The sequence below is a fragment of the Anser anser genome (assembly GCF_964211835.1).
Source record: "Anser anser genome assembly, chromosome: 14".
Classification (NCBI taxonomy): domain Eukaryota; kingdom Metazoa; phylum Chordata; class Aves; order Anseriformes; family Anatidae; genus Anser; species Anser anser.
This window is the reverse complement of record NC_139735.1, coordinates 9,484,460-9,509,865: the sequence shown is the minus strand read 5'-3', so window position 1 is coordinate 9,509,865 and position 25,406 is coordinate 9,484,460. Positions and strand designations below refer to the sequence as shown.

At 48.5% G+C, this 25,406-nt stretch overlaps 2 protein-coding genes across 10 annotated transcripts; both read left to right on the top strand.

Moving 5' to 3' along the window:
- The first annotated feature begins 145 nt into the window (after positions 1–145).
- On the top strand, positions 146–15,843 carry BRD8 (bromodomain containing 8). Of its 8 annotated transcripts, none has more exons than XR_014572309.1 (22): positions 146–359; positions 672–768; positions 1,293–1,362; positions 2,387–2,436; positions 3,113–3,235; positions 3,393–3,473; positions 3,939–4,003; positions 4,502–4,638; positions 6,558–6,702; positions 7,890–8,099; positions 8,513–8,793; positions 9,288–9,743; positions 10,089–10,182; positions 10,398–10,444; positions 10,804–11,018; positions 11,332–11,424; positions 11,640–11,708; positions 12,423–12,600; positions 13,256–13,360; positions 14,228–14,272; positions 14,864–15,040; positions 15,427–15,843. XR_014572309.1 is itself a non-coding variant. In XM_083798544.1 (22 exons), exons 1-22 carry the CDS (start codon positions 158–160, stop codon positions 15,484–15,486), a joined length of 3,039 nt encoding a protein of 1,012 aa, XP_083654670.1. In that variant the 5' UTR covers positions 146–157; the 3' UTR covers positions 15,487–15,843. The 8 variants fall into 8 exon arrangements, 5 of the variants coding, with proteins under 5 accessions (XP_083654670.1, XP_083654672.1, XP_083654671.1 ...); XR_014572310.1 differs by lacking the exon at positions 7,890–8,099 and adding an exon at positions 5,072–5,287; XM_083798544.1 differs by lacking the exon at positions 14,864–15,040 and adding an exon at positions 5,072–5,287.
- A 139-nt stretch (positions 15,844–15,982) lies between these two features.
- On the top strand, positions 15,983–25,320 carry LOC310881340 (bromodomain-containing protein 8-like). Of its 2 annotated transcripts, XM_083798580.1 has the most exons (7): positions 15,983–16,209; positions 19,762–20,046; positions 20,447–20,650; positions 21,980–22,122; positions 22,871–22,957; positions 23,381–23,449; positions 24,435–25,320. In XM_083798580.1, exons 1-7 carry the CDS (start codon positions 16,024–16,026, stop codon positions 24,667–24,669), a joined length of 1,209 nt encoding a protein of 402 aa, XP_083654706.1. In that variant the 5' UTR covers positions 15,983–16,023; the 3' UTR covers positions 24,670–25,320. The 2 variants fall into 2 exon arrangements, with proteins under 2 accessions (XP_083654706.1, XP_083654707.1); XM_083798581.1 differs by lacking the exon at positions 20,447–20,650.
- The last annotated feature ends 86 nt before the right edge of the window (positions 25,321–25,406 follow it).

The following is a 25,406-nucleotide window of genomic DNA, read 5'->3' as shown; positions in this document are numbered from 1 at the left end:
CACGTTACCGCCGGTACCCGCCTCGGGAGGGCCCAGCTTCGTGCCCGGCCCCGCAGGCGCAGCACTGACCACGACCCCTTCAGCCCCACCGCCCTCCTCTGAGCCGCGCGGTGTCCGCTGCTGCGGTTTCAAACCTCGCCGCCCGCCTGCTCCACCAATGGGAGCCCGCGCCCGCGAGGCCGCCAATCAGAGCCGGCGGTTGAGGAGGAAGGGGCGGGGCCTATGCCCGCGCGGCCGCTCCTCGCGCTGTGGGATGGGTAAGGGCGTGCGCATGCGCACACCTCCCGGCGGGCTCTGCGCGCGGCTCCGTCCTGCGGCGCGCTCGGGCCGGGAGGGGAAGATGGCGGCGGGGACGGGAAGTGAGTGCGGGGGGACAGCGAGAGGGGCGGCGGGGAGCGGGCGGCGGCGGCGGAGGGGACGGGGGGGCGGCGGGAGGGGGCTGGGAGGGAGCGGGGGAGCGGCGGGGGGCCGGCTAAGGGACGCTGAGGGGCGCTGTGGGGAAGGGGGTGGGGCTAACGGGGAGGTGAGGGGCAACGGGGAGGGGAGGGGCCTAAAGTGAGGGAGGGGCGGGGCTAAGCAGGGGTGGGCGGGGCTGGAGGTGGGCGTGGTCGCGGGGTGGGCGTGGCCTCCGCCCCGCGGGCGGGGTGCGGAGCTGGGCTGTCTCCCCACAGAGCACAAGCTGCTGGGCGCTGGCCCCACCGAGCCCTGGTCCATCCGCGAGAAGCTCTGCCTGGCCTCCTCCGTCATGCGCAGCGGCGACCAGAACTGGTAAGGGCCCGGGCACAGCGCCTCTGCCTCCCTGTTCACAGCACAGGCGGAGGTGTTAATGATGGAGGAATCAGACACGGGGCTTGAAAATCTGCTTGCTTCTTTTGTAACTGCCGCATAAAACTACGTTAGTTAGGGCAAAGAGCGTGTGCATAAATTGGGAAGGTGAGTTGTGGTCCAGAAATCCATTTAACAAAGCATCGCTTTGCATCACTGCTGCACTTGTAGCTTTGTTTTGCTGCCTCACCAAAGAAAAGTTTGTTTGTGGAAATGTAACGGTGTCATCAGAAGCTGGAAAGTTGCTTTTCAAAGCAATAGAGGGAAGCTGTTGGTTTAGGAGCAGGCGGATATTTTTGAGCCCAAGGGCTATGTTTGAACAATCCTTTAAAAAAAACTCCATCATGGCAAATGCATTGTGCTTGTGGGGATTATTCTGTGATGAACTTCAGGACAGGTCAGCATATTTGCACAGCATGTTGGTTCAGTTAGAAAGTAGGCAGTGACTCACTATTTCTCTCCTGTAGGGTCTCAGTCAGCAGAGCCATCAAGCCTTTTGCAGAGCCAGGCCGCCCACCTGACTGGTTTTCCCAAAAGGTAAGATACTGGCAAGTGAATCTTGGAGAAAATGAATTCTAGATGGGATGTGTAAGACAGCTGCATAAGATGGTGTTGGAGTTTTTTGTTGCTGTTAAAAAAAAAAAAGTTTGAAAAAATAGCAAAATCAATTTTTAAAGAGACTGATTTTGTTCAAATCAGATTAAGTGAGCTGTGGATAAGGTTGGGTAAGGTAAAGAAAAAGAAAAGGATGATCAGAGACTTGAAAGAGCTTCCTTGTAAGGGAGCAGTAAGTAAGGTGGGACCTTTCAACAAAAGGAAGAGATGACTAACAAGAGAAACAACAGATGTCTGTACAGTCAGGAGTGGCATGGCAAGGATGAATGAGTCTTAATTGTTCAGTACCCTGTCCAATACAAGATTTAGAGGCTATTAGGTAAGACTAACAGGAGGCAGGTTCAAAGCAAAACAAAAGAGACTGTGCAGCACCAGGCACATAATCGAGCTGTGGAATTCTTTGCCATGGGGATTTGTGGATGCCCTTGTATTTTGGTGTGTCCAGCTGTTTGGTCGAGCATCTGGGATTTTTGTTAGATAACGGCCAGAAAGAGATAAACAGAACCTGTTTATCTTTTTATGTGTGTGTGTGTATATTATATATATAACTATTATTATTTTAAACGTTACTTACTATTTTCTTAGTTCTCTTAAGGCATGAGCCTAACCTTGACATAATGCTACCTTCTCCATTGAAATATTTTTGGTTCATGTTCGCAGACAGCTGCAGTTTTTCTAATCATGTTTAGTTTCTTTGATTTCTAAATTGTTCCTTTGTCGTTGTTTTGAAGATCAGCTTGGGCAGTGCTAGAGTAAGAGAGTGAATATGTCTCCTCATTTTGACAAACACTAAATTATAGCTTTGGGGAAAACTGTGGAGAAGACTGTCAGATATGTTCATACAGTGTTAGACCTCTGAAAGAGGAGGTGCCCTGTGGGTTTTGTTGATAGGCATTTGCTGATGCTTATTCTTTGGTATCCTCTGACTTTTTTTTTTTCTTCTTAGCATTGTGCATCTCAGTATTCAGAGCTCTTGGAGACTACAGAGACCCCTAAGTAAGTACAAAGTCGGAAGCAAGAGCAGTCTGCAGTTTTGGGTGGACTTGTCAGTTCCTACAGCAAAGCACTTGGTAGTGCTCTTCCCCAAGAGGAGTGTACAGGAATGATGAAATTTAATTGTAATAACTGGCTTGGGTGGACAACGGGATTGGAGTATGGCAGATGTGGAAGGCTGGCTCAATGGGAAGAGCAGCTAGCAAGCAAGCCCAAAATATTTCTTAGAACACGCTTTCCGTATTTCTTTATCTTGTCTCTTTTGTTTCGGAACTTCACATCAAATGAAATTAAAGGTAGGGTATTTAAAAGTAGTGTTTATTTATGTTAGTGCTGAACGATCTTTAGCAGTATAGTTGCAGGACAAAGGACATCGTAGAGTTACTGAGAAAAATAAATGTTTTATTGTGGCTCTGAAGCTGAATGATGGGTTTTTCAGGTTGAGAGTTGTAGTGGGCTTCCATCTTTGGTCTACTCCTGAAGTCTTTAACTGGACACATTTAGATAAACTTTTCAGATCAGATTGTTTGAACACTGTGCTTTCCGGTATTATTTAAGGGAAATTGGAAGAGGAGGTTGGTTTTGTGTGTGTGGTATGAATGACAGGCAGCAGCCAGGTATGGAAGGAGAACTCGGGTTTTCTGTTTAATGACTGTTTTGTTTTTCTCTCGTTCTATAGGAGAAAACGTGGCGAGAAGGGAGAGGTGGTGGAAACTGTGGAAGATGTTATTGTGCGGAAACTGACTGCAGAACGAGTTGAGGAGTTGAAGAAAATTATCAAAGAAACACAAGAGAAATACAGGTGTGTGGCAGAGGCATTAAGCTGTGGTGTACCTGAGAGTCCTGTCTTGAAAAGGTTGCATAAGTGGAGCAATGCTTGGTGTAAAAATGCATGGAACAAGAGCTTCTCAGTGCATACTGTTCAGTGATAAGTACATAAGAAGATTTTCTGCTTACAGGCAACTCAAGAAGGATGCAGAGCTGATCCAGGCTGGACACATGGATAACAGACTGGAGGAGCTGTGCAATGAGATTATGATGTGCGTTATTTAATTATTTCCACCTTATGTTTTCTTCTGAGATTGTAGTTCCCTGATGCTTTGTGTTAGGCTTTGTGTTTGTGTTACTTTTGCTCAATGCATTTTGAGCTGAGACAGATAAGGCAGCTGGGCAGATGCTTTGGCCTCTGAGGGTAGTCCTAGTTAGACTGCGGGACACCAGCTTATGTGCAACATTTTTTGCAGCTCTCAGAAAGAGCTTGGTGCTGGCTTGCAACATCGTGCTTGCCTCCTCCATTTTGATAATCATCTGGAACTGAAATCCGCAAAATGTGATTTTCTCTGACTGGCCTCTGACTCTGCTTCCCTCTTCAAAGAAATGGAGCCTGAGTCCACAGAGGCGGTTCATTGTTGTCTGGAGATTAAGGGGTAGGGGCCAGTAAGCTGATTGTGGAGGAGAAGCTAAGGGGCATTGGGACACTGTGTGACAGTTGGTTCTGTTTACAGAAAGAAAAAAATGGAGGAGGAGGAGGCAGAAGTCAAGAGGAAGGCTACAGATGCTGCTTATCAGGGTAAGCTGGAAATGTGCTTACTCCTCCTCAAAGAGAGGTGCATATGTTTGTAAGAACATATGGGAAGTACTACATCTTGTTAAGACCTGTTCAGGAGGAATTCTTTGACACTAGGGACTGGAGGGAAAGATTGTATTCTCTTCAGAGCTGAATACAGCAGCTTCTGATAAGGAAACAAATTCTGTAGAAACGGCATCTGCAAGAGGAAGAAGGATTTGTTCTGAATGCTTCATCCATTTATAGTTTCTGGAGCAACTTGGTGAGCTAACCTACCATGGTGGGATGTGGTGAATACCCACTGCTAGGAAGATATGAAATTAAAGTGCTTTACCCCTTGCTAGTACTATTTGTGAGCTGAGTGTAGTGTGATGTGCGAAATTCCTACAATATAAATTGTTTTCTTAGTGTTCTTTAGGACAAAGTCAGAGGTAACTCAGGGACTGTCCAAGGTGGATGGAATCGTGGAATCCCACTTTTTTTTTTTCTGTTTTCTTCCAGCTCGTCAGGCCATTAAGAATCCACCACGAAGATTAACGGGTGTGATGGTTCGCTCCCCTGCAGGTTCAACCTCTCCAGGGGGAGACTATGCTCTGGGAGATCTGTCTCAGCCTGCTGTGGATGAGGCCAGCCCGGGGGTAAGAATACTTCCCATGGTAAGAGGGGAAGAGCAGCTTGGGACACGGGCTCTGCATACATCATGGAACAGCAGCCTGGGGAGAAGCCCTTGCCTTGTTTTGCAGACTTTTTGTTGTGGTAGTGCTGTAGTGTGGCTGATGTACAGTGCTGCTCAAGATACGTGTCCTCTTCCCTGTCTGTGACCATCAGGTGCCTGGATCAAAGGCTGTGTAGGGGCCTCAGTGGGTTGGCCAGGAAGTCTTCTGTGTGTGCCTGGGAACTGGCACTAAAGGGCAGGGAAAGGGTAAAAGCAAATGCCTGGAGTAGGTGTAGCGAGTGAATGGAGAAGGTGGCTGTGGTGTGCTGGCTCAATGCTCTTGGGGGAAGGAGCAAGTGGGACTAGTCCGTGTGTTGGAGTGTGGCTTTGAACAGTGTGGTTTTTCTCTTTCTCAGGTCACTCCAGGGACATTGCCCAGCACCCCAGTTGCCTCCTTCATTGGAATCCCTGACACCCCTCCAGGCTCTGCTCCCCTGGATGCCCCCATGACCCCAGTCACTGATGATTCACCCCAGAAAAAGATGCTAGGACAAAAAGCAACTCCGCCTCCTTCCCCTCTGCTCTCAGAGCTGCTGAAGAAGGGCAGTCTCCTGCCCACAAGCCCCAGGCTGGTATGGAGCTCTCTGCTCATGTATGCAAGCACACAAACAATCCGCTCCAGACTCTCCCACTGAAAAAGGGGGAGCCGCAAAGGCTTCTTAAAAACACAGTTCTGTGAGAATCTCAACAGAAGAGAAATCTGAGAGATTTAGTAACCCCTGTGAAGCCACAGAGGTGGGACTCTTTCCAGACAGTACTGTGGCTGCAGGGCTGCAGGTGTCAGTCAGCACATAGGACTGGCTCTCTCCAGTCATAAGGAGTTGGAATTGCAGGCTTTGCTAGAGGAAATGGCTCTCACTGCGGGTGCATGTTAGTAGGCATCGTCCCGTTGGTCTCCGTGGAGGTGTTCTTGCTGAGTTCTCCTTTGGGCTCACAGTTCTTGTTTACATCCTGGCAGGGAGTTGTGTTTCAGTATTTGTAACGGGCCTTAGGAAAGGAATAAGGAGTCCTTTAATAAGTTTATGACCAATATTGAAGGGCTTCAGGCTTCTAGTTGCAGACAGTAGGAAAATGGCTGTGATGATGAATCAACCCTTGTGGTGTTAGTGACTGTGGAAGTCTGAGGAGAGCAGCCATCGCTGACGTTGTTCAGAGCCCTGTTCTGAAAACTGCAGCCATCAGCCTGTGCATGATATTGATTCCCTGTGTTAGTGCTCATCTGATGGAATAGGTGTATTGCTGTTGACCTTCTTTTAATAAGTCATATTTGGGGTCTTCTCTGTTAGTTTGCGTAAATGCTCCATGGGTTCTGTGTTTGCAGGCTGCAATATAAGATATGATGTAACAAAAGAAAATGGCTTTGGAAGACTTTGGGCTTTCTTTGTATCGACAGGGCTGTTTTGTATCTGCTTCAGGGTCTGTCACAGGTCTACACTGTGACCTTGACAGAGTTACTCTCCATCTTGATGCTTCAGTTTCCCTCAACTAAAAATAAAGGAAAATTCTTTGCTGTTTTAGGGGTAGAGACACTAACACTACTGGTATCTGTAACAGGTTGTAAGGTCTTTGAACAGAGGAACTAAGGCAGAGTGAATTTTCTATTTGGCTTAACTTAAAGGAAGCGTGCACCATAGCTGTATTGTAGCTGGAGAAGAATAACTAGTTTCAGACTGTCACTTGCACTTTCATAAGGGGCTTCAGGCAGGGACTAGACTGTACAAAAAGCAAAAAAGAAATGCCGAGACAGTGAGTGACGGACAAATTCATGAAGGAGCATATCTGGCAGAAAATCACTGATGTGATCGTATCTCCAGGAACTTCAGTTGTGTCTTCCTTTGGCAGGTTGGTGAAAACGAAATGGCAGTAGCTTCTGGTCACATGAACAGCTCGGGAGTCCTGCTGGAGGTAGGAAGCGTCCTCCCAGTGCTGCACAGTGGGGAAATGCAGTCGGCACCTGGTGCTGTCCCTGCATCTCCTGCTGCTTCAGGTAACTCCCAAGGACTCTCCCTGTACAGTTCTTCCCTCAGAAGTACTCGAGGCTTTAGCAATTTTACAGTTACGTGGCGTAATTTCACAGACTGCTTTATGATTTCTCTTTGGAGAGAGATGAAGGACATCTACCCTGGCTGGTTTGGGGGCTTCTTTATGAATTCTGTTGCTATTTCTGTTATCCCTGTCCCTTTCCCCTTTCTTTTTACTAAGAAGACTCTAATTCTCACAGGAGAAAGAAAAGTGCCTTGATCTAAAATGACTGAAACTGATTTGGTTTGGCCCTGGTCCATCCAGTCTAGTTTTCTGGGTTTGACACTGGCTGATACCGGGCATTTTGGTGCCTAGTTGACGGGGAGCTGGGGAAAATTGGGTCTATTGTCTCATTCTTAATCTGCCTAAATTTCAGTTCCCTGTGAACCTGAAGACCTCATTTGTCTCATTTGCTTTAGCTCAGGGGTGTGTTGAGGATTAGACTGCAGTAGATTGTGAGTTCTGGAGTAAGTTCCATAGGCGGGGTGAGAGGGAACAGTGCAGAGTCTCTGCACTGGACCTTCTCACAACATCCTGCCTAAGATGAAGTTTCTTCTCAGCTCACACTAACAAAGGGTTAGTCATGTTGCCTCTAACTGAGGTTTTACACCATTCATATATAATTCTAAATGAATAATCTCACTTTCCTTACGCATCTCTGTTCTCCAAGACCAGTTACTTTGGTCAAGGCGGTTCAGTAAATTCAGACTGGAAGATACAGCTGAGTGGCGACCTCTGATAGAAAAGGCAGTCTTTAGGAAAGACCTGCAAAGAGATTCCTTCTGCTCCCTTCCACCCCTGTCATGATTGTTTGTCTTGGCTTACTTTGTGTGGCTGTCTCAGCACTGGTTTCCAGATTTCCTGTAATTATATTGGAATGAGCCTTCGGGAGGGTGTCTCTCTGCATGTGTGGCTTAGCCTGTCTGGCCCTTACGTTGGGCACTGTCCCAGAGTCTGCATGATCCTGTCTGAGACCGCACACCCCAGAGAGTCATGCATTTTTGGTGCAGGTTCTCCGTATAGCTTTTGGGACCATTTCTAGGTACTTTCCCAGAGGAAGCCAGCAGACATTGAAGAGCCCAGCGCTGGCTTTGTGGACGTCGGTGTTGGCTGCTTCTTGCTCATGTGCTTTTCCCTTCTACTCTCTGTTAGGTGCTCCTACGCTTTCCCGGCTTTTAGAAGCTGGTCCTGCGCAGTTCACCTCACCTCTTGCTTCCTTCTCCGCTGTTGCCAGCGAACCTCCAGCTAAGCTCCTGCCACCCCCAGTAGAGCCTGTGTCGCAGGCAACAATTGTCATGATGCCCACGCTGTCAGCACCATCCGTTGTGCCACCAGCTGCAGCTCCAGAAAGCGTAGCCACAGGTGCGTTCCTGAACTACGCACTCACAGGTCATGCACTGCTGGAAAGCAGAACTTCCCTTGGGCTCAGCACCCAGGAAGCTCTAAGCTGGCGTTTTATCACCTCAGACTCACCATCCTTTCTGAAAGAACGGTTACGGCTGAGTTCTCGAGTAAACAGATGGTGAAGATGGGATTTAAATTGGATATGCTGGGTGGGGGTGCTGGTGGTATGTTGATGGATTGTGATTCAAGGGCTGATTCAAGGCCTGGAATCTCACTTTGTCTCTACCGTGGGAAAGCAAACATGTCACCCATATTTGTCTTTTATTTTTCTAAGTCATGCTGTTGTGGGTGGAGCTGGGATGCTTGCAGTTGGTGCTTGGTCTTAACCACTGTGGTATTTGCTTATGATTGTCATGCTCATCCTTGCGCAGTGAGCCAGCCCGAAGCCTGTGTTTCCATGGAGGCAGTGTCTGATTCCCATACAGTGACGGTGTCCATGGACAGCAGCGAAATATCCATGATCATTGACTCCATCAAGAAAGAGTGCCTGGGTTCTGCGGCTGGCAGCGCTGCAGGCTCTTCCAAAGATCACTGCATGGATGGGAAAGAAGACCTGGATTTGGCTGAGAAGATGGATATTGCGGTGTCCTATACAGGGGAAGAGCTGGACTTTGATACTGTTGGAAATATCATAGCCATCATTGAGGACAAGGTAAAGAGGCAAAATAGAGGGCCAGTAGCTTTTGCTCCTCATCAAGTTAGGTTAATCTCAAGTGATTACTGCTTGCCAATTTAATAAGTTTAAACGAGGAAGAAATAACTATTGCAAATCGCTCATTTTCACAGTCCTTGTCCAGGTCAATAGGAAATGACCATATGGCACTACTGCTGGTAGCCCACCACAATTAGCCTGGTGCTTCACTCACAGTACAGAAAGAAATTTCTTCCTCATGTTGGGTAGGGTTTGGGTCACAGACCTGGCAGACAAGTGAGCGCTGCTTGCAGCATGCTTTCCATGAGCACCAAGTTTCTGCAACTGAAACTCCACAGGGAGTGATGGGAGTCTGGCTGCTAAAGGTGATTTTGTAAAGCCACTACACCAAATTTTCCAGAATTGGCTTGTTACCGAATAACATTGATTTATTTTTTTTAATCCCTCTTTCTGATCTTGGCCTGCACTTCTCTTTGTTTGTTTTGACAATAAAGGTAGACGACAACCCCGAAGTCCTGGATGCAGCAGTTGTTGAAGCTGCTCTGTCTTCTTTTTGCGAAGATACTGATGACCCTCAGGCCCTGCCTGGCCCGTGGGAACACCCAATTCGTCAGGAGCACGAGAAACAGGCCCAGATACCCCAAGTGTCTGTGACTGTGAAGCAGGAGAGACTGGAGTGTGAGGAGCCGGAGGCAAAGGGAATTCGAGAGCTAATGGGCATTGGAGAGCTGGGATCAGAAATAAAGACAGAACCTGCAGAGCAGGAGCAGAATCAGCTGGGCGCTGAGGAAACCATACCGGCAACTGCAAGAGTGACAGAAACACCAGAGCTAAGGAGTCAAGAGATAGAAGAGGATCAAAGAGCAGCTGTGGCAGCAGGAGAGAGTTCTGAAATTGAGATAGAATCGACCAAGGGAGAAGACACGATGCACAGCACGGTGAAGACAGAGGTATGTGAGCAGAGGCTGCCTGGAACTGGTGTGGGGAAGGAAAGGAGCAGTTGTGGCAGGCAGGAAAGTTTAGAGGAAGGGTGACTGCTGGGCTGAAGGTGACCCTTCCATGAATGTGGCTGGCTGTTCCCTTGGGAGTCATGCTGCTGATCTGTTCGATCTGCAGGGGAGCTCTCTGCTTCAGGCAGTGCCTTCTCCCACCACCCATGTGCAGAATTGCTGTTGGGAAGGTGCTCAGTGAACCTCATTGCCTTGAGTTAGGTTAGGGTGAGTGAGATGTGCCCACACCTTCACTGAAGTAAGCTGACACAAACATCTAGATTTGTGCATTTCTCTTCCCTCCAGACCCCACCTGATGATGATTCATCCCCTCCACAAGTCCCAAATGTGAGTGAAGACTCCTCACAGGCTGATGTTCAGCACAAATTTGAGCTGTCAGGTAACTTAATTCAGCTAGGAAATCTTTTACATGCAACATTATTAGCTGGATAGATGTCAGTGATCTGGTTCAGGTGTTTTGGGGAGGAGGGAGAAAACAAGATATGTGTAGGAATAGTGGTAATTACTGCAGGACAGTAGGCTTTGGTACAGGAGCTTTTGTAGGAAAGACTGCTTTGGAGAATCATAACCTTTCTGCTTTTCTTCCTTCTACAGACTCAATGAAGGAGGAAGCCCGAGCCCTGTTTAGGAGTCAGATGAAGGTAATTCTGAATTGGTTGTACTCATCCTGGGTGCTTTGGGGTTCATTCTTGCTTTCTGGCTCCTATCTGCTGAAAGTCAAAGCCTGCTTCAGCTTTCTGCACTGGGAAGTCGTCAGTGTGAGGTCGGGAGCTAAAGGGGAGATTGCTTCAGGCCCTGTTCAGCCAGGTATAAATGTTCCTGTGTTTATGTTAGGGTGGTGGGAGGCAGGGCAGGATAGTGACCAGAATTTTCTGGACGTGCCTGTAGATGAGGTTGTCTGTAGTAAGAAAATCACTTTACTTTCTGAACTATAGTTTCTTTGGAGGCTCTGAGTTGCTGCTATAGTTGGCTGTGTAGACTCATGAACTCTGTGTTTCAGGATGGGCAGGGTGAAGAGGATGATGAGGATGGTGCCAGTGAGGCCGCCAGTTTGGAGGAGCCCAAAGAAGAAGATCAGGGTGAGGGATATCTGTCAGAGATGGATAACGAACCCCCTGTGAGTGAGAGCGACGATGGCTTCAGTGTCCATAATGCACCTTTACAGTCGCACACGCTAGCCGACTCCATCCCCAGCAGCCCGGCCTCCTCGCAGTTGTGAGTATCTGTGAAAGTCTCAGCCATGCAGGTGCAAATCCCAGGCTGTTTTATGGAGGGAACATAGGATTCTCATGTCTGTTTTGCTGACAGAGTGAGTCCAAAGGGGGAATTTGATGATTTGTCTGGCACTAGATTCTCCTTACTCACAAGTGTGGTGTGCAGACAGTGCCATAGTACCAGGTCCCTTTTTTTATTTCTGTCTCTGGCAGGGGTTAGTGTAGGCACAGCAAAGGCAAAATAAACTAAAGTTTCTGCTCCAAGGCAGTATGGAGACTTACGATGGAGGTCTTACTCTTTTTTTTTTTCTCAGCTCAGTGTGCAGTGAGGATCAGGAAGCAATACAGGCCCAGAAGATCTGGAAGAAAGCCATCATGCTAGTTTGGAGAGCAGCAGCTAATCACAGGTGAGTTTAATGTCTTGAGAATTGGCAGAAGGAAGTAAATAATCCCAGACAAGCCCGTACTCTCCCACCTCTGAGGCTTACCTGCCTTGTTACGGGGAGATGATGAATCAAATTGTTACTGATGGCAGACAAACATGACAGCATGAAACAAATATTTGAGGATTGTTCCTTTATCAGCAAGGATAGGGCATTCAGTAGATTCCTTCTCTCTGCAGGTATGCTAATGTCTTCCTCCAGCCTGTGACTGATGATATAGCACCAGGCTACCACAGTATTGTGCAAAGGTGAGTCTCGGCAGTCTCATGTCGTTAGATCTCTGGTATATTTGTGTAGGAATTTCAGGCAGGAAGGTCTAGTCTTCATCTGTAATTCAAACTGCAAGACTTGGAAAATACTTTTCTTCTGGCATCTTCCAGTCAGAAACAGATTTCCCTAAGAAAAGAGTCATCTTCAAATCTTCAGTAATAGACACAAGTCTTTACCCAGCCCTGTCCTTGAATGAAGTAAGGTGACTTGCACAGAACATTTTTTGTCAGTAAGGTAGTATGTGACTATCATCAGGTTCTCTCAGTTTCTGTCTAGGGGTAGGGTTTAATCTTTGAGACTCCAAAGACTTTGATGAGCTCTTCTACTGTCTCAGACAGTGGACTTTTCTGGGAGAGTTAGCAGAACTCACTGCTAGCCTCAGAAATCTCTGTAAACAGTTCAGTGGCTGCAACTCTAGTTCCCTATTATCTTCTTCAGTGATGCCTGGAGAAGGCAAATGTCTCTCAAGGCATCTGTTGTGTATTGTCACCATTTATGGTAACTGCTGGACAGCTTGTGTCTCCTGATTTGAGGCCTTGGAACTCAGGAACACAGCCTATGTGGGGGAGAAGATATTCTGCCAATTAAATAGATTGTCTAATTAGACATGTCACAGACCCGAGGCTGCTTGCAAATGAGAGGGGAAAGAGGTAGGTATGTCTGTTGCTATGCTGAATGCATTTCTTTCGTAGGCCAATGGATTTATCTACAATCAAAAAGAACATTGAGAATGGGCTGATACGAACCACAGCTGAATTCCAGCGTGATATTATGCTGATGTTTCAAAATGCAGTTATGTACAACAGCTCAGACCACGATGTGTACCACATGGCTGTGGAGATGCAGCGAGATGTCCTGGAGCAGATCCAGGTAAAGTACTGAGCTGAGACCAGGAGCAGTGCAGAACAGAGCATCTGCCTTGGTCCGCAGGTATAGGAAACACTTCTGGATGTAAGACCACACTTTCACTCACAGTGTCTTTGAATGAAGTAGCACCGTTTTTCCTGCATCTCTCTTGTGCTAGGTGTTTGTGGTGAGCTGGATTGTGGATAGGTTAAAACTAACACAGCAAAATGTCGGTTAGGTTCAGCCCAGACCAATTTCAAATCTAATTTCCTTCAGGGGATGTACATATGCTTAGGCCAGCAAGAAGCAGGGCGTGGTTCAGGAACAGAAACAAGCAACAAGATCAGTGAATGACAGGGGACGCAATTGCTTCTTTTGGTGGCTGTGCTGGCTTAAAGTATATATGAAACTGGCCTGTGAATATGTGTTATTTAAAATTTCTTACGAAGTGGAATGTCCCAACAGCCAGGGCTAACACAGTTTGCAATGGATTTTTATAGTCCCTCCAGACTTGTGGCTTCTGAGGTAAATTGGGGAACTTACTCTGAGCAGCAAACCAGGAACTGAAACTGCCTCTGACCCAATCATTCCCAGCCCTGTGGTTTTTGATAGTTAAGTGACAAGCACTAGCTGAGCTTGTTTTGCTTGAGAATCTTAACAGAGTGTGGTTTTCCTGCAGCAATTTCTGGCCACGCAACTGATCATGCAAACATCAGAGTCAGGGATCAGTGCAAAGAGCCTGCGTGGGCGAGACTCCACTCGCAAGCAAGACGCTTCGGAGAAGGTGAGAATGCTGCACCCTGCAGAAGGGCAGTTGGTATCTTTTGGAGAGTCTCAAGATACTGCAAAAAGTTCCCATAACAAAGATGTGCAGAATGTTTTTTTGAGATCAAAATAACTTCAACATCTTCATGTGAACAAACAGTATTTTTCTTTAAATGTGTCCACTGATTAGATTTCAGCTCTGGAGCTGTGTGTCATCCCAGAGGCAGGTCTGAGAATCATGAGTTACTCCTGTGACCCCTATGTTTGTTCCCTGATTTTAAAAACAAATATATTAAAACTGTAGGGAAATGAGTAGACTATCGGAAGAAGTGTGATATGGCAGGAAGGTGGAAATGTAGAGATCTGGAAGACCAGCCTCTGCCATGTTCTTCACTTCCAAGCCAGGTTCCTAGAACCAGGGAATTGCTCCAGTCTGGTTTGCTGTTTAAAACACACCATGGAACCTTTGACTTCCACGCTGATCTGAACTAATAGCAGTGCAGATTTTTATTTTTTTTTCTTCTGTAAAGATGCATCCAGACTTGGTTACATGACCTCACATGCTCTCAGCTGGCATACATAACATTGTAACAGCAAGGGCTACCTGCTTTGTTCTCATGGCGAGCATGGCTGATTGCACAGTGCAGCAATTGTTTGGTAGTCCAGGCATTGCTATGGTTGAGGAGGGAATATCCCTTTCTTAGCATTCTTACTCTCGCCATATCCCTCTTTTGTGCATTTATATGTTCCTGCTGCATAAGACTGAAGCCGTGCAGGAAGGGGAATGGGGCAGATGTTTCTCTATGCTCGTGTGTGGGCTTATTGCTTCTATGTGGTGTGTGCATTTCCCTATCTGATGAGTGCTTCTGTTTTGGCCTTTTAACAGGACAGTGTCCCAATGGGCTCTCCTGCCTTCCTTCTCTCTCTCTTTGTAAGTATTGAAAGGCGCTAGCAAGTACTGCTGGCAGCGTGCTCTGCTCCTTGTCTGGGTGATCACTGCACTGTCACAGCATCCTTAGCGTCGCAGCAATGTGTGTTTAACATAGGGGCTGTACAACCATGATCACTAGAGAAGAAACATCTTAGTCCCTTCCTCTCAGCGTGGGTGAGTGGGTGGGGCTTCAGTCTTTCTGCTGGTTCCAAGCGTTCTTGTTTTGTCATCTGCCTTTGCTTTTTTCCACAACTGCTCTCCTGCTTTCTTTCCATGTAAGTGGGAAGACACGCCAAGTGGTGCAGTGCTGTAGTTCTGACATCTCTCATGCTTACACAGCTGCCCCTTCTTCACATTCAAGACAGTACAAAGGGTCTGGGGAAAGTGGGGAGTCAGCTGTGTACTCCTTTATCATTCGTGGTCCAGAAAGCAAATAAGATAACTCCACAGAAATACCTTGCTCTGTGCCTCTGGTGATCTGGAAGTGTTTGGAAAGTATTCCCTCTGGGAAACCCCAAGTCTTTGAGTTGCGGGGAGGAGAGAGGGGAGGAAGATGGAGAGTTTTTTTTTTTCTCTCGCATATATCTAAAGACAGAGGAGTACTCCGGGAGAGTCAGCATGTCAGCCAGAGGGAGAGGGCAGCGGATCAAAGGAAGCTCTCAGCTCGCCTTCTACTCATGGAAAGGAGCTGTGCGGAGAAGCTAGGGAGCTAGTGCCAGGGTCACTCAACTGGAGGAGCACTTCCCATAGGGATCAGCAGCTGATAAGGTAGGTTAGTCAGCAGTTTCCTCTTTCCATCTTAAGAGCCAAGCTAGAAACTGTCACTTAGGAGAAAGCCTGCAATGTGCAGGCTCCAAAAGCATCTGTTTGGGTGAGAGCCTTGTTGCCTGTCTCTCCTGGCTGCCAGCAATGCACAGAGATGCTGCAAATCCCAGCACCTGTGCTGTGTCCAGAGTGAACTTTAGGTAGGTCTGCAGACAGGCCTCCCCAGGCCTTCCTGTCAGAGCTTCCCTTTCTCCTGTTCAGAAGGCATGAAAAGTATTATTACTAGATGCACAATTCCTTACCACTATGTGCTGGAGGAAGTGTTTTGTGTTTAGGGTTGCATAACTCATTTCTGCTAATGCCAGTCCTTTTGTTTGCCTTGTGACTAGGATGGAGGCACCAGAGGGCGTCGCTGTGCCATCGAGGCAGACATGAAGATGAAGAAATGATGCTGCAGACAGATAAGAAAACCCAGCACCTGGCATCCGGAGCTGGAGTGCAAGCAAGATGCTGTTAAAGCTGTTGGAGGAGGAAGAAAAGCTGCAGGTCTATTTCTGGGACCTGTTCCACCTTCTTGGCTTGACACTCTGGGAAGCAATTTCTCATCAGAATGTGTAACCCAAAGAAACTTCCTCGGAGGGGAAGACTAGCCCCCCTGCCTGTTCTAGGGCAGTCGTCTTGGGCTTCATCAGTGTTCTGGTGTTAGCTAGCAACTGGTGGCTCGTATGTACTGTAATGTGAAGTGTACAGATTTTTACTAGTGATGTGTAAATGTGTATGTATATTAAAGTCTGGGGAAAAACAAACCCGGTGTACGGTGTGCAGTGTACTGAGCATCATGGCTCTCTGCAGGGAGGAACCCTGCTTGTGTACAAGTGTGCATACACGCCTTGAACACCTGCAAATGCAACGCACTTCCAGTTACCCGTTGGAGCACACAAGCACTGCAGGTCTTTGACATCGGAGACAATGCATTAATCATTAGAATGCTGCACGGTGCTTGGATGGAGGGGAATGTTCCCTCTGTGAGTGTGTGTGTAAGGATATGGCAGTGTTGTTATGAAACAGGACATCTTAACCACGGAAAGTTAAGTACTACAGTCTCACTGCAGCTTTCCTTAACAGAACATTGTGTTGAATGTACCACGTTTTTCCCCAGAGATTTGAAAGGGGTAAGCTAGTTAGCGTGAAAATCTGATTCCAGCTGCTGTAGGCATGTCTGTATCTGGTTTCACAGCAGAAGTTTTGAACCGGTTCTCTTGGCTGGATGTTAACAGTTCTTTTCCTCAGCAACCTGGATGACTGAGTTTTAAGCTTCCTCTGACAACTTTCAAGTTACCTGATTTTTTTTTTCTGCTAATATGACCTGTGAACTTGTGCATTTTCTGCCTGTGTATCCTTCCATGAGAAAAGAACAAAAAAAATGATCCTTTGTGATACTTGCAGCAGCTGGGGGTTGTCTACACCTTTTGTTGTGCAGCATGTACAGGGCTCAGCATTCTGTCACACCAGTTGCAAGAATCAGTCATTGCAATTACTACAGAGGGACTGTTACCTTATCTAGTAAGAGCTGTTGGTTTTCATAAGTTTAATGCTGAAGTTTGTGGTGCCCACTGTGTTGCATCCCCTGTTTGGTAAAGGTAAGGTTTATTTCCACCAAGAGTCGCTTTGTATTTGATGCTAGAAATGTGGAGTCTTTAGGTTTGCTTACTGGTTAAATGTCCTTCGCTGCTGAACTTGGAAACAAATTTCTGATTTGAAATTTTGTGGGCCTCAGTCTCCAGAAATTACAGGTTGTTAAGCTCGTGGCACAAAAAGTTACAGGGTTCTTTGCTTTCTGGTATTTTGTGGACTCGTTTAAGTTGGAAAGGATCTCTGAGAATCAGCTCGTCCAACCTGCTGCCCTGTGCATGGCCAGCTTGGAAGGCAGATCAGCTTGCTTAGGGTCTTGCCTAGTCAAGTTTTGAAAATCTGCAGGGATGGAGATTTCATAACCTTTCTGGACAACTTGTTTCAGCACTTACCGCCCTCACGGAGTAAACATTTATGTGCAACTTGTCACCACCACCTCCTTTCACTGCTGGCCACTAAGAGTGTTGGTGTAACGCCTCTGCTGATTTGTGTTGAACAACTGAAGTTGCAGCATATGGGAGGACCTTTATTATGCCCACTAGTAGATTGTTTTTTTATGGAAAGTGTTGCTGTTCATTCCTACCCTTGGTTTCTTCTCTGAACCAGGTATTTTTTCCCTCAAAGAGCCTTTTCTCTTGCCCTGTGACATGTCAATAGTCTGCAATGATGTTATTTAAGATCTTCAGAACTCTTAAGATACTGGTTTCCTCTTCAGAGCCCTGTTGCCTCTCCAAATTCACCATCTCACGCTCCAACTCCTAATTCCGTTCTTTGTAATGTTTTGTACTAATCTGTCTAGTTTGGAGCTCGGGCTCACTGTGCTGCATCTCCCACCGTACACCTTTCCACAGACAGAAATAACAATTGCCCACTTGTGTTTCATGTGCTATGGCTGATTTAAATGACAGGTTGCACAGCAGAGGTTTGGTCATGTTATGTTTAAGCCTCTTAGGGACTCATGAGTGAATGCCAAGTAGTTCCAAGGCTTACTGCCTCCCCCAAATTGCTCTAAAACCTCCCCTGTTGACACTTTAATCACAAACAGTCCCTCGGACCCGTCCCAAGAGAAAGTCTCTCTGACTTTGCTGTCCTCCTCTGTGGCAGCTGCTGGTAATGATGATTAATTTGGTTTTTCCAACTGGCCCTGTTTTCCCCTGAGATGTTTGGCACTGGTGGTGCGTCATCCCCACTGATCAGCTGGCAGCTCGCTGCTTCTGATGTTTTTGACGAGGTTTGTTGTTGTTACTTGCTTTTATGTCTTTAGCAAATTGATCTTTTTTTTTTTCTTTTTCTGCCTGCTTCATTGTGGATTCTACATTTCATTTGCCAAAGTTCGGGCTTTTATCATTTTCCTTGTTTTGACATGTAAATTCCTTTTAAAGGCTGTCGCCTTTATTTCTAACAGCTTTTTCTTGTATCAGCAGGAGTTGTGCAGTATCTGATCTCTGCAAAGTGAACTAAAACTTTCCCATTTAATAATGATTCCCTGTTGGCAACTTACGTAAAGTCTGCAAGGAAGATCTTAATTAAAAGTTAAATTGAGTCCCTTCTCATCCCTTATTTTTCGTACAGAATCGGTGTGGAACTAAGCAGGCTGTAATTACTTCGCTCAGCCCACTTGTCTTACAGTATTTCTGCTGCTCTGCTCTCTGACATCTCGAGCCTTCCAGGATTTAGTAAAACCGAACGTAAGGTCAAAGCCCCTTTTAATCGGCGCTTATGCCCACGTTACCTGGGCCTCCTGATTTTAAAATGCCGATCCCTCTGCGCTGGAGTACAGAAAGATGATCACAAGCGATGGGATTACCCTAGCCTAAGGCTTTTGCTCCTCAGCTGAGCTGCGGTGACTGGTTGTGCGTGTGCAACCAGCTCTGCTGATTGTGCAGAGAAGTGCTCTAGGCACAGTTACTCCTCCGATGGGATCAGTCTGCCCGACTCCTTTAGCTGGAAGCCCAGAGCAGGCAGCATTATCTCCTGCCTCATCAAATTTTATTCGCTTCCGCTAAAGTTAACTTTGGAAGAGGCTTTAGAAGGGAGGCCTGCGAGGTCCTGGCTCTGCCTGGATGTTTATAAAAGAAGCAAACGAGTTTTGCCATCCCAAAGCCGGCGGATTCTTTATTCTCCCAGTTAGGCACTGCAGGCTGTGTTTGCTGCTGTGGTGGCAGTCCTGAGAAGGCAAAGGGAAGTCAGTGAGAAATGCGTTTGTGCAAAGCCCTGGAAAAATGAGGTTGTACGTAATTAACTGAAAACTCTAAAGACATTTTTAATGAATGCACAGAACTCTCCATAGGTGCAGCACGTAGTTCAGTAGCAAGATGCAGATTTTTCTAACAGCCCTTTGCTGTTGTTATGGTGATCCTGCAAGCGATTTCCCAGACTTTAGAGGAATTGCAGGGGACTCGTGCAGCAGAAGAAACTTAGACTAACAAGCAGAGGTGAAACGAGTGGTTTCTTCCATCTTAAGAGAACGCTAACTCTTATTTTCTGACGTGTGTGCGGAGCTGTCCCCTGTGAGCCTCTGAGTGTGCATCACTGCAGTGCTCCTGGCTCAGGCACACAAGATACTGCCACCCAATTAAATTACCTCTGTCACTTCCAACCCAGGTTCCTGCAGTGTCTGTAAGAAGTTGTTTCCAATGTACCAGCAAAAGGGGCGGCAAAGGGAATCTCAGTGAGCTGCCCTTGGAGTCACAGGTTGTCCCCAGCGGTCAACAGCTCCTGGCCCCAGCATGATGTGGTTTTGAGCTTGCTGCTCGCTGCCTTCAGTACCTAACGGTGCCATCAGACACAGCCACGTGCTCCAAACCAGCTCAGTATCCCCTGAGCAGAGTACCCACTCTGCTGCCAGGCAAGGGGCGAGCACGGGGAAAGCACTGGAAAATGGAAATTCGGTTGCTCTGAAATGGTAGTTGGTGCGGCTGCACAGCTACAGCTCTGCCGTATGCCATGAATTTTGGGCTCAGGAGCAGGTTGCTCACCTCACAGAGTCCTTGCCATGTTTTGGCTCTCTGAGCAGGTCAGGAGATGAAGTGGGCTTTGCAGTTCTGGAGCAGGGTACAAAGAAATTGCTGTGTCTCTGTGTTTGTTTGCAGATGGGCCATTCCTGGCTGTGGTGCGGGTCTGAGACGGAGTCTCCCAGCGACTCAGAGAAGAACAGCGACTTCCAGTCAGTTCTCAGCTGGGATTCAAGCTTGGATCTGGAACTGGGGAGCTGGAGGAATACCGAAGAGGTGGCCTTGGGGAAGCTGGAGGAGAGCAGCCAAGAGGTAGACCACAGGCTGAAGTTCAGTGATCCTCTCTGGGAGGATGATAGCGAAGACTACCCAAAAGCAGAGAGGCAATGTGAAGATGAAAGTCTTCTCCAGTTCTTCTCAGAGGTAGGGCTGTTTGGATGACAGGAAAGTGGGCTGCATAGCTTAGGCCTTCCTGAAATACTAGTTTTCAGTGCCTCCACCATCCTGGCACACAGAAATATTCTGGGGGAGGTGTAGATGCCCTGAGTTAACTTGCTCCCTGTTCCAAGCCTAGCCCTTGCTCCCATTTAAAGCTGGCACTGCAGCCAGGCAGCTGCTTTGCCAAAACACAGCTCACCCTAAAGCACAGAGATGTCAGCGAACTGACACTTGTAATAACAACACAGGGCTTCATCAGAAGATTTTGCAAGGATTCCTAAAAATGGAAAGACGTTCGTGAGTGAAAGCAAAAATAGCACTTGTGCTGCTTATTTATTCTTCCTTTTGCCTTCACAATTTGAAGCAGTGTATCTCTGTGTCGCAGGTAACCCAGTTGATGGAACCTCTCCGCATTAGCTGCACAGATTCAGCTCAGACTCCATGGGATTATTCTGGCTCTGGAAAGCGGGGTGATGGGGAAGATGTAAGCTGCCAGGAAAAGACCACAGGGGCAGTAGTCTCAAGAGCAGAGGAAAGTCATCTGCATGTCCTGGCAGAAGACGAGAAAGAAAACCTCCTGGGAAGAGAGGTAGGGGAGAGGTGGTCCTAGGAGAGCCTCTGATGAGAGATGAGAGGCAGTAAAGGAAATCAGCTCTAGAAGAGATGGGGAAGTCCCACGTTCCAGCTGGGGAGATGGGGACACAGAAGAGGAGACATCAGGGAGTGGAATGCAAAAGAAGTATATGAGGGGAAGGATGGATGTTTGTTATGTATGGATATGAATCTTTATGAACAGGAAGCTCGTTACAGATCAAACCCTCAGATGTGAGTTGGAGGCATTGCTCCTTGGCAGCACAAAGGTGACTCATGAGAGCTGGCAGCCTGCTCTCAGGTTTAAGGCAAGACTGGAATACTTGGTTTGTTCTAATTGCTGTGTTATGCAGCACGCAGCTTGGCTGGTTTCAGGCCCACGTGGATGCAATAGCAGTAACCATCTGCCCCTGGAGACCGTCATGTCTTGGAAGCAGGCGCTGTTTAGCCTGGGTTTGCGCTAGTCCTGTGTCTGGGGGGTGCTGGGCTCCCACCAGCCTGCGAGGTGGTGCTGGGACAGGCTGTAACACCACAGCAGTGGAAGAACAGTGCCCAGTTTTTCAGTCCTGCGCTCACATTTGTTTCTTAGACACTGGAGGCAGAAATTACTTTCAAGGTTCTCGCAGTTCACCTGCGCAGCCTGAGCAGGGTTATTCCCAGCAGTTCCCTCGTGGTCTGCCAAGTGGTCAAAGCCATGCCCAGCCCAGTGTCCGTGTTCCTGCTGGAGAGTCTGCTCCATGGTTCAGATCTCCTGCTGAGGAATTCTTGGGTGTCCCTGTACATAATCCCACTTCTGACCTCCAGAATGCCTCTGTCCCTGCACCTCCCCCTCCGTTTTGTTAGCAAATCGCTGCACCAACAGCACCACTCTCCTTCCTGGTTGAGTCTATTCTCTGTCATATTCATGTGGGAGTTTTTGAGGAAACAGTCCTGTTGTACTCTTGGGGATCCTGTTTTCTGTGTCTTGAGGTTTAACAAGCCTGAGGCAGTCTTACCTCAGATCCTGATTGCCCTCTGTACATCCATGACTCTTCCCAGAAAAGAAACCAGACACACCTCTGGGCACCAGTCAGCTCCGCAATGTTTGTGTTAGCCAGAGGTGGTTGTGAGCCAGGAGATCAAACCCAGCTGGTACTGGAGCCCTGGCCAGCACAACAAAGATCTGAATAAGGTCAAACATCATCCTCCAGACTAATACAGAGAGAACTAGCTCCCATTTGGGTCTGGATGCAGTCAGGGGATGTGCAGCAGGCTGGTTTCTGTGTGAAGGAATCAGGTGATGGGCTGCCATTTTAACCATATCTCCATTTTCCTCTTTGCTCTTCAGGCCAAGGCTCAAGAGGCACCTGGAGATCAAGCTTTAGGTGAGCTACGTGCACAGGAGATTCATCAGGCCCAGGACCGAGATGATAGTGATGGCACCTCTGCAGACCCCGCGCTGCGCACCCCAAGTCCTGCCAACATGCAGCTGTAAGTGGTTCAGTCTGCCCTCCCGCAAGTAAAGCAGAACAGTTGTTTTTCTTGTCTAACGTGAGAACAAGCGTATGGCACAGGTCACCTCCAGGAAGGTGCTACGTCCAAGGAGAACAGGAGGGAAGGAGGTAACTTGTGCTATTTCTGTGGGTCTGCCAGCATTTTAGGCATTGATCCTGTACGTAAGTAAGAAGAGTAGTGATTAATAAGAGGTTAAATAGAAAATTCATGTTTCTTCAAGGCAGCTAGGTCTGCCATGAGCTGGGTGGGCATCAGACTTTATCAGGCAGTGTCCAGTCCGTCTCCTAAGAGAGGTATTGCCATCGCCCTTGAGGCAAGGGCAGGCATGTCAGTTATGGGTAGGCTCTGCCACGTGTGCGATTACCTGGGCTGCCTTTCGAAGGAATACCATGGTTTAATGGGACAGGAATCTGAATAAAAAACACCTTAGTAAAGTTCTCAATGTCAGAGTAGTGTGAGCTTTTCTGTCTGACTTGATCATGCTGGTCAGCTCAGCTCAGCCCTTGTCAGCCAGCTGCCTGTCACGCTGCATCTTCCTGCACGGTTGATGGTTGGCTGTGCGTTCAGATGCAGAACGCTTCTGCCATGTCACCCTGAGAGGCTTTGTGTAGCTACAGAAAAGGATCTCTGGGCTGTACCCACCTGGATGTGGTAGGTGCTAACAGAAGTGCTGCCTCCTCCTCTGGCTCGAGCACGGTGATCTGGCACTACCTTCCTTCCGCAGGATGCAGCTGAGTTGGGATAACCCCATGCAGCATTCGCACTTCAAAAGAACCGTCCTGTCCATCTGGAAGATGATAGCCAGTCACAGGTACGTGGGGCACAGGGTTGGGTTAGCACCGTCCTGAGTGCCACCTCCCGTGCCAACGGGCCTTGTGCTCCCTCCACGACAGCCAGCCCAGGCGGCCATGTCTCTCCGTGGCTTTGCTTCTGGCTGTCCTCGCAGGAAGAACAGCTGGGCGCTGTAAAAACGGAGAGAACACTGCATATTTATTTCCTCTGCAGAATGTGCCAAAGCCCAAATGTTGCTTCCTACACAGCTGGCAGGGCCAGCTTCAGCAAGGGCTCAGCCTCCTCCCCTGCCTGGCTGTGCCAGCCGCCCAGCACGGGGAGTTGCTAACAGGCTGTGCCCCTTGTGGCAAGCAGGGAGAGGCCAGCAGTTGCCCGTGCTGCGGTGTTGTCTTTGGCCCCCTGCTCCGAAGCAGGCAGAGGTCATTTGTGCTTGTCCTTGTAGATACAGCGGCCCATTCCTGAAGGCAGTGTCAGAGAAACAAGCCCCGGGATACAGGGATGTAGTGAAGAGGTGAGTTTGTGGAAGAGCTGTTCATTGCTTGATTTCTCTCTGTTTGTCTTCTCTGGCACCCAGCACTCGGAACAGGAAAGACAGGTTGAGGTCAGCCTCTGGTTTCCAAATCACCACTGGGACTGTCTCCTTCCTCCTGTTCCGCAGAGTTTGACTGTCATCACCTTCTCCCACTGACTTATTTTATGAAAACTCCCTCCGGGTGATCAGGACCTGGAAATGGCAGTGCCTGTGGGGCTGATATGCATTGTGCCTGCCCTTTGCTGGCCTTGCACAGTCTGCAGCTGTAACCCCTCCCTGCCTGAGCTTGGGGGATTCAGGCTCTGCAGCCCAGCAGCCTGTTATCCCCACGTTGGAAGCAGGTGCCTCTGTCGATGTCCTCCCTTCATCCAGTGCTCATTCCCCAGATGTTTTACTCTCAGTGGAGAAGTGGGTCATAAGAATATTTCCCAGATAGATTAAGGGCATTTTTCAGAGCTGAATCATATTCTATTCTGGTCACAGTTGTCCTCTCTGCAGCCATTCATTTTCTCATTCTGTCAAAATAAGGGAAGTAATATTTATTCTCCTTCATGTTCCCCTTATCAGCACTGCTATTTTTGCTAGTGGCACCATTTGATTTTAAGGGGCTTTAATAGATACCTATTTTAGTAACTTTTCTTTCTCCACTCAGACCTGGGCTGACTTCAGGAAGACTAATTACTAGAAGCGCTCTGGTTGCCTTCTCTGGAGCGTAACTTCATATTTTTTTAGAAGCAACTGCTAATGGCCTGACAAGTTGGTTGGGTGGCAAGTGTCAGATTGGCTGAACTTACTTTTGTCTGCCTTAGAAGAACATTTCTCGCTCCCCCTCTTTGTCCCGAGCAATAATATTGATTGAAAGTAGCTGTGCTTTCAGGGCCACGCTGAAATGAGGACAAGCACGTTCGTGCAGAGCCTGACTCTGGCTTGCCATTTAATTTTCCTGCTGTGTTATTTTTCGTAGGCCCATGGATTTAACCAGCATAAAGCGAAGCTTGTCCAAGGGGCACATCCAGTCCATGGCCCAGTTCCAGTGCAGCCTGATGCTCATGTTCCAGAACGCGGTGATGTACAACAGCTGCAACCACCACGTGCACCGCATGGCCCTGGAGATGCAGCGGGAGGTGCTGGAGCAGATGCAGATGCTGGGTGAAGCCCTCCTGTGCTCGGAGGACAGGCTGCGGCTGGGCAGGAGGTGACGAGGCGCTGGGGGCACTGGGAGCACTGGGGACACTGGGAGCACTGGGGGTGCTGGGAGCACTGGGGCCACTGTGAGAGCACTGGGAGCTCTAGGATGACTGGGAGCACCGAAGGCACTGGGGGCCGTGCCCTGAGGAGCTCTGGGAGCACTGGGGAAACTGATGGGGCACTGGGAGCACTGGGGAAGTGCTGTGGGGACTGGGGAGCACTGGGGAAACTGAGGGAGTACTGGGAGCACTGAGGGAGCACTTGGTGGACTGGGGGGCACTGGGGGCACTGGAGGCCCTGCCCCAAGGAGCACTGGAGACACTGGGAGCTCTAGGAGTACTGGTGGCACCGGGCACACTGGGAGCACTGGGGGAGCACTGGGGGAAGTTGGGGGTTACTGGGAGCACTGGGGGGACTGGGGGGCACTGGGAGCACTGGGGGCTCTGGGAGCTCTGCCCTGAGGAGCACTGGGAGCACTGAGAGCTCTAGGAGTACTGGTGGCACTGGGAGCACTGGGGGAACTTGAGGGGGTACTGGGAGCACTGGGGGCGCACTGTGAGGACTGGGGGCGCACTGGGGACCCTTGGGGACCCTTGGGGACCCTGCCCCGAGGAGCACCGGGAACACTGGAGGCACTGGGAGCTGCAGCAGTACTGGGGGCACTGGACGCACTGGTCTCACTGGGGGCCGGGCGCCGCTCGCCATTGGCCGGGGCGGTGGGCGGGCTCAGCCAGGGCGGGCTCCCATT

Coding starts and splice junctions, on each gene's coding strand:
- LOC310881340 (XM_083798580.1), top strand. CDS start 16,024: ATGCTGCACGGTGCTTGGATGGAGGGGAATGTTCCCTCTGTGAGTGTG. Junction 16,210..19,761: donor TCCCCAGAGATTTGAAAGGG/GTAAGCTAGTTA, acceptor GTTTGTTTGCAG/ATGGGCCATTCCTGGCTGTG. Junction 20,651..21,979: donor AAAACCTCCTGGGAAGAGAG/GTAGGGGAGAGG, acceptor TTTGCTCTTCAG/GCCAAGGCTCAAGAGGCACC.
- BRD8 (XM_083798544.1), top strand. CDS start 158: ATGGGAGCCCGCGCCCGCGAGGCCGCCAATCAGAGCCGGCGGTTGAGG. Junction 360..671: donor GATGGCGGCGGGGACGGGAA/GTGAGTGCGGGG, acceptor GTCTCCCCACAG/AGCACAAGCTGCTGGGCGCT. Junction 3,236..3,392: donor GAAACACAAGAGAAATACAG/GTGTGTGGCAGA, acceptor TTCTGCTTACAG/GCAACTCAAGAAGGATGCAG.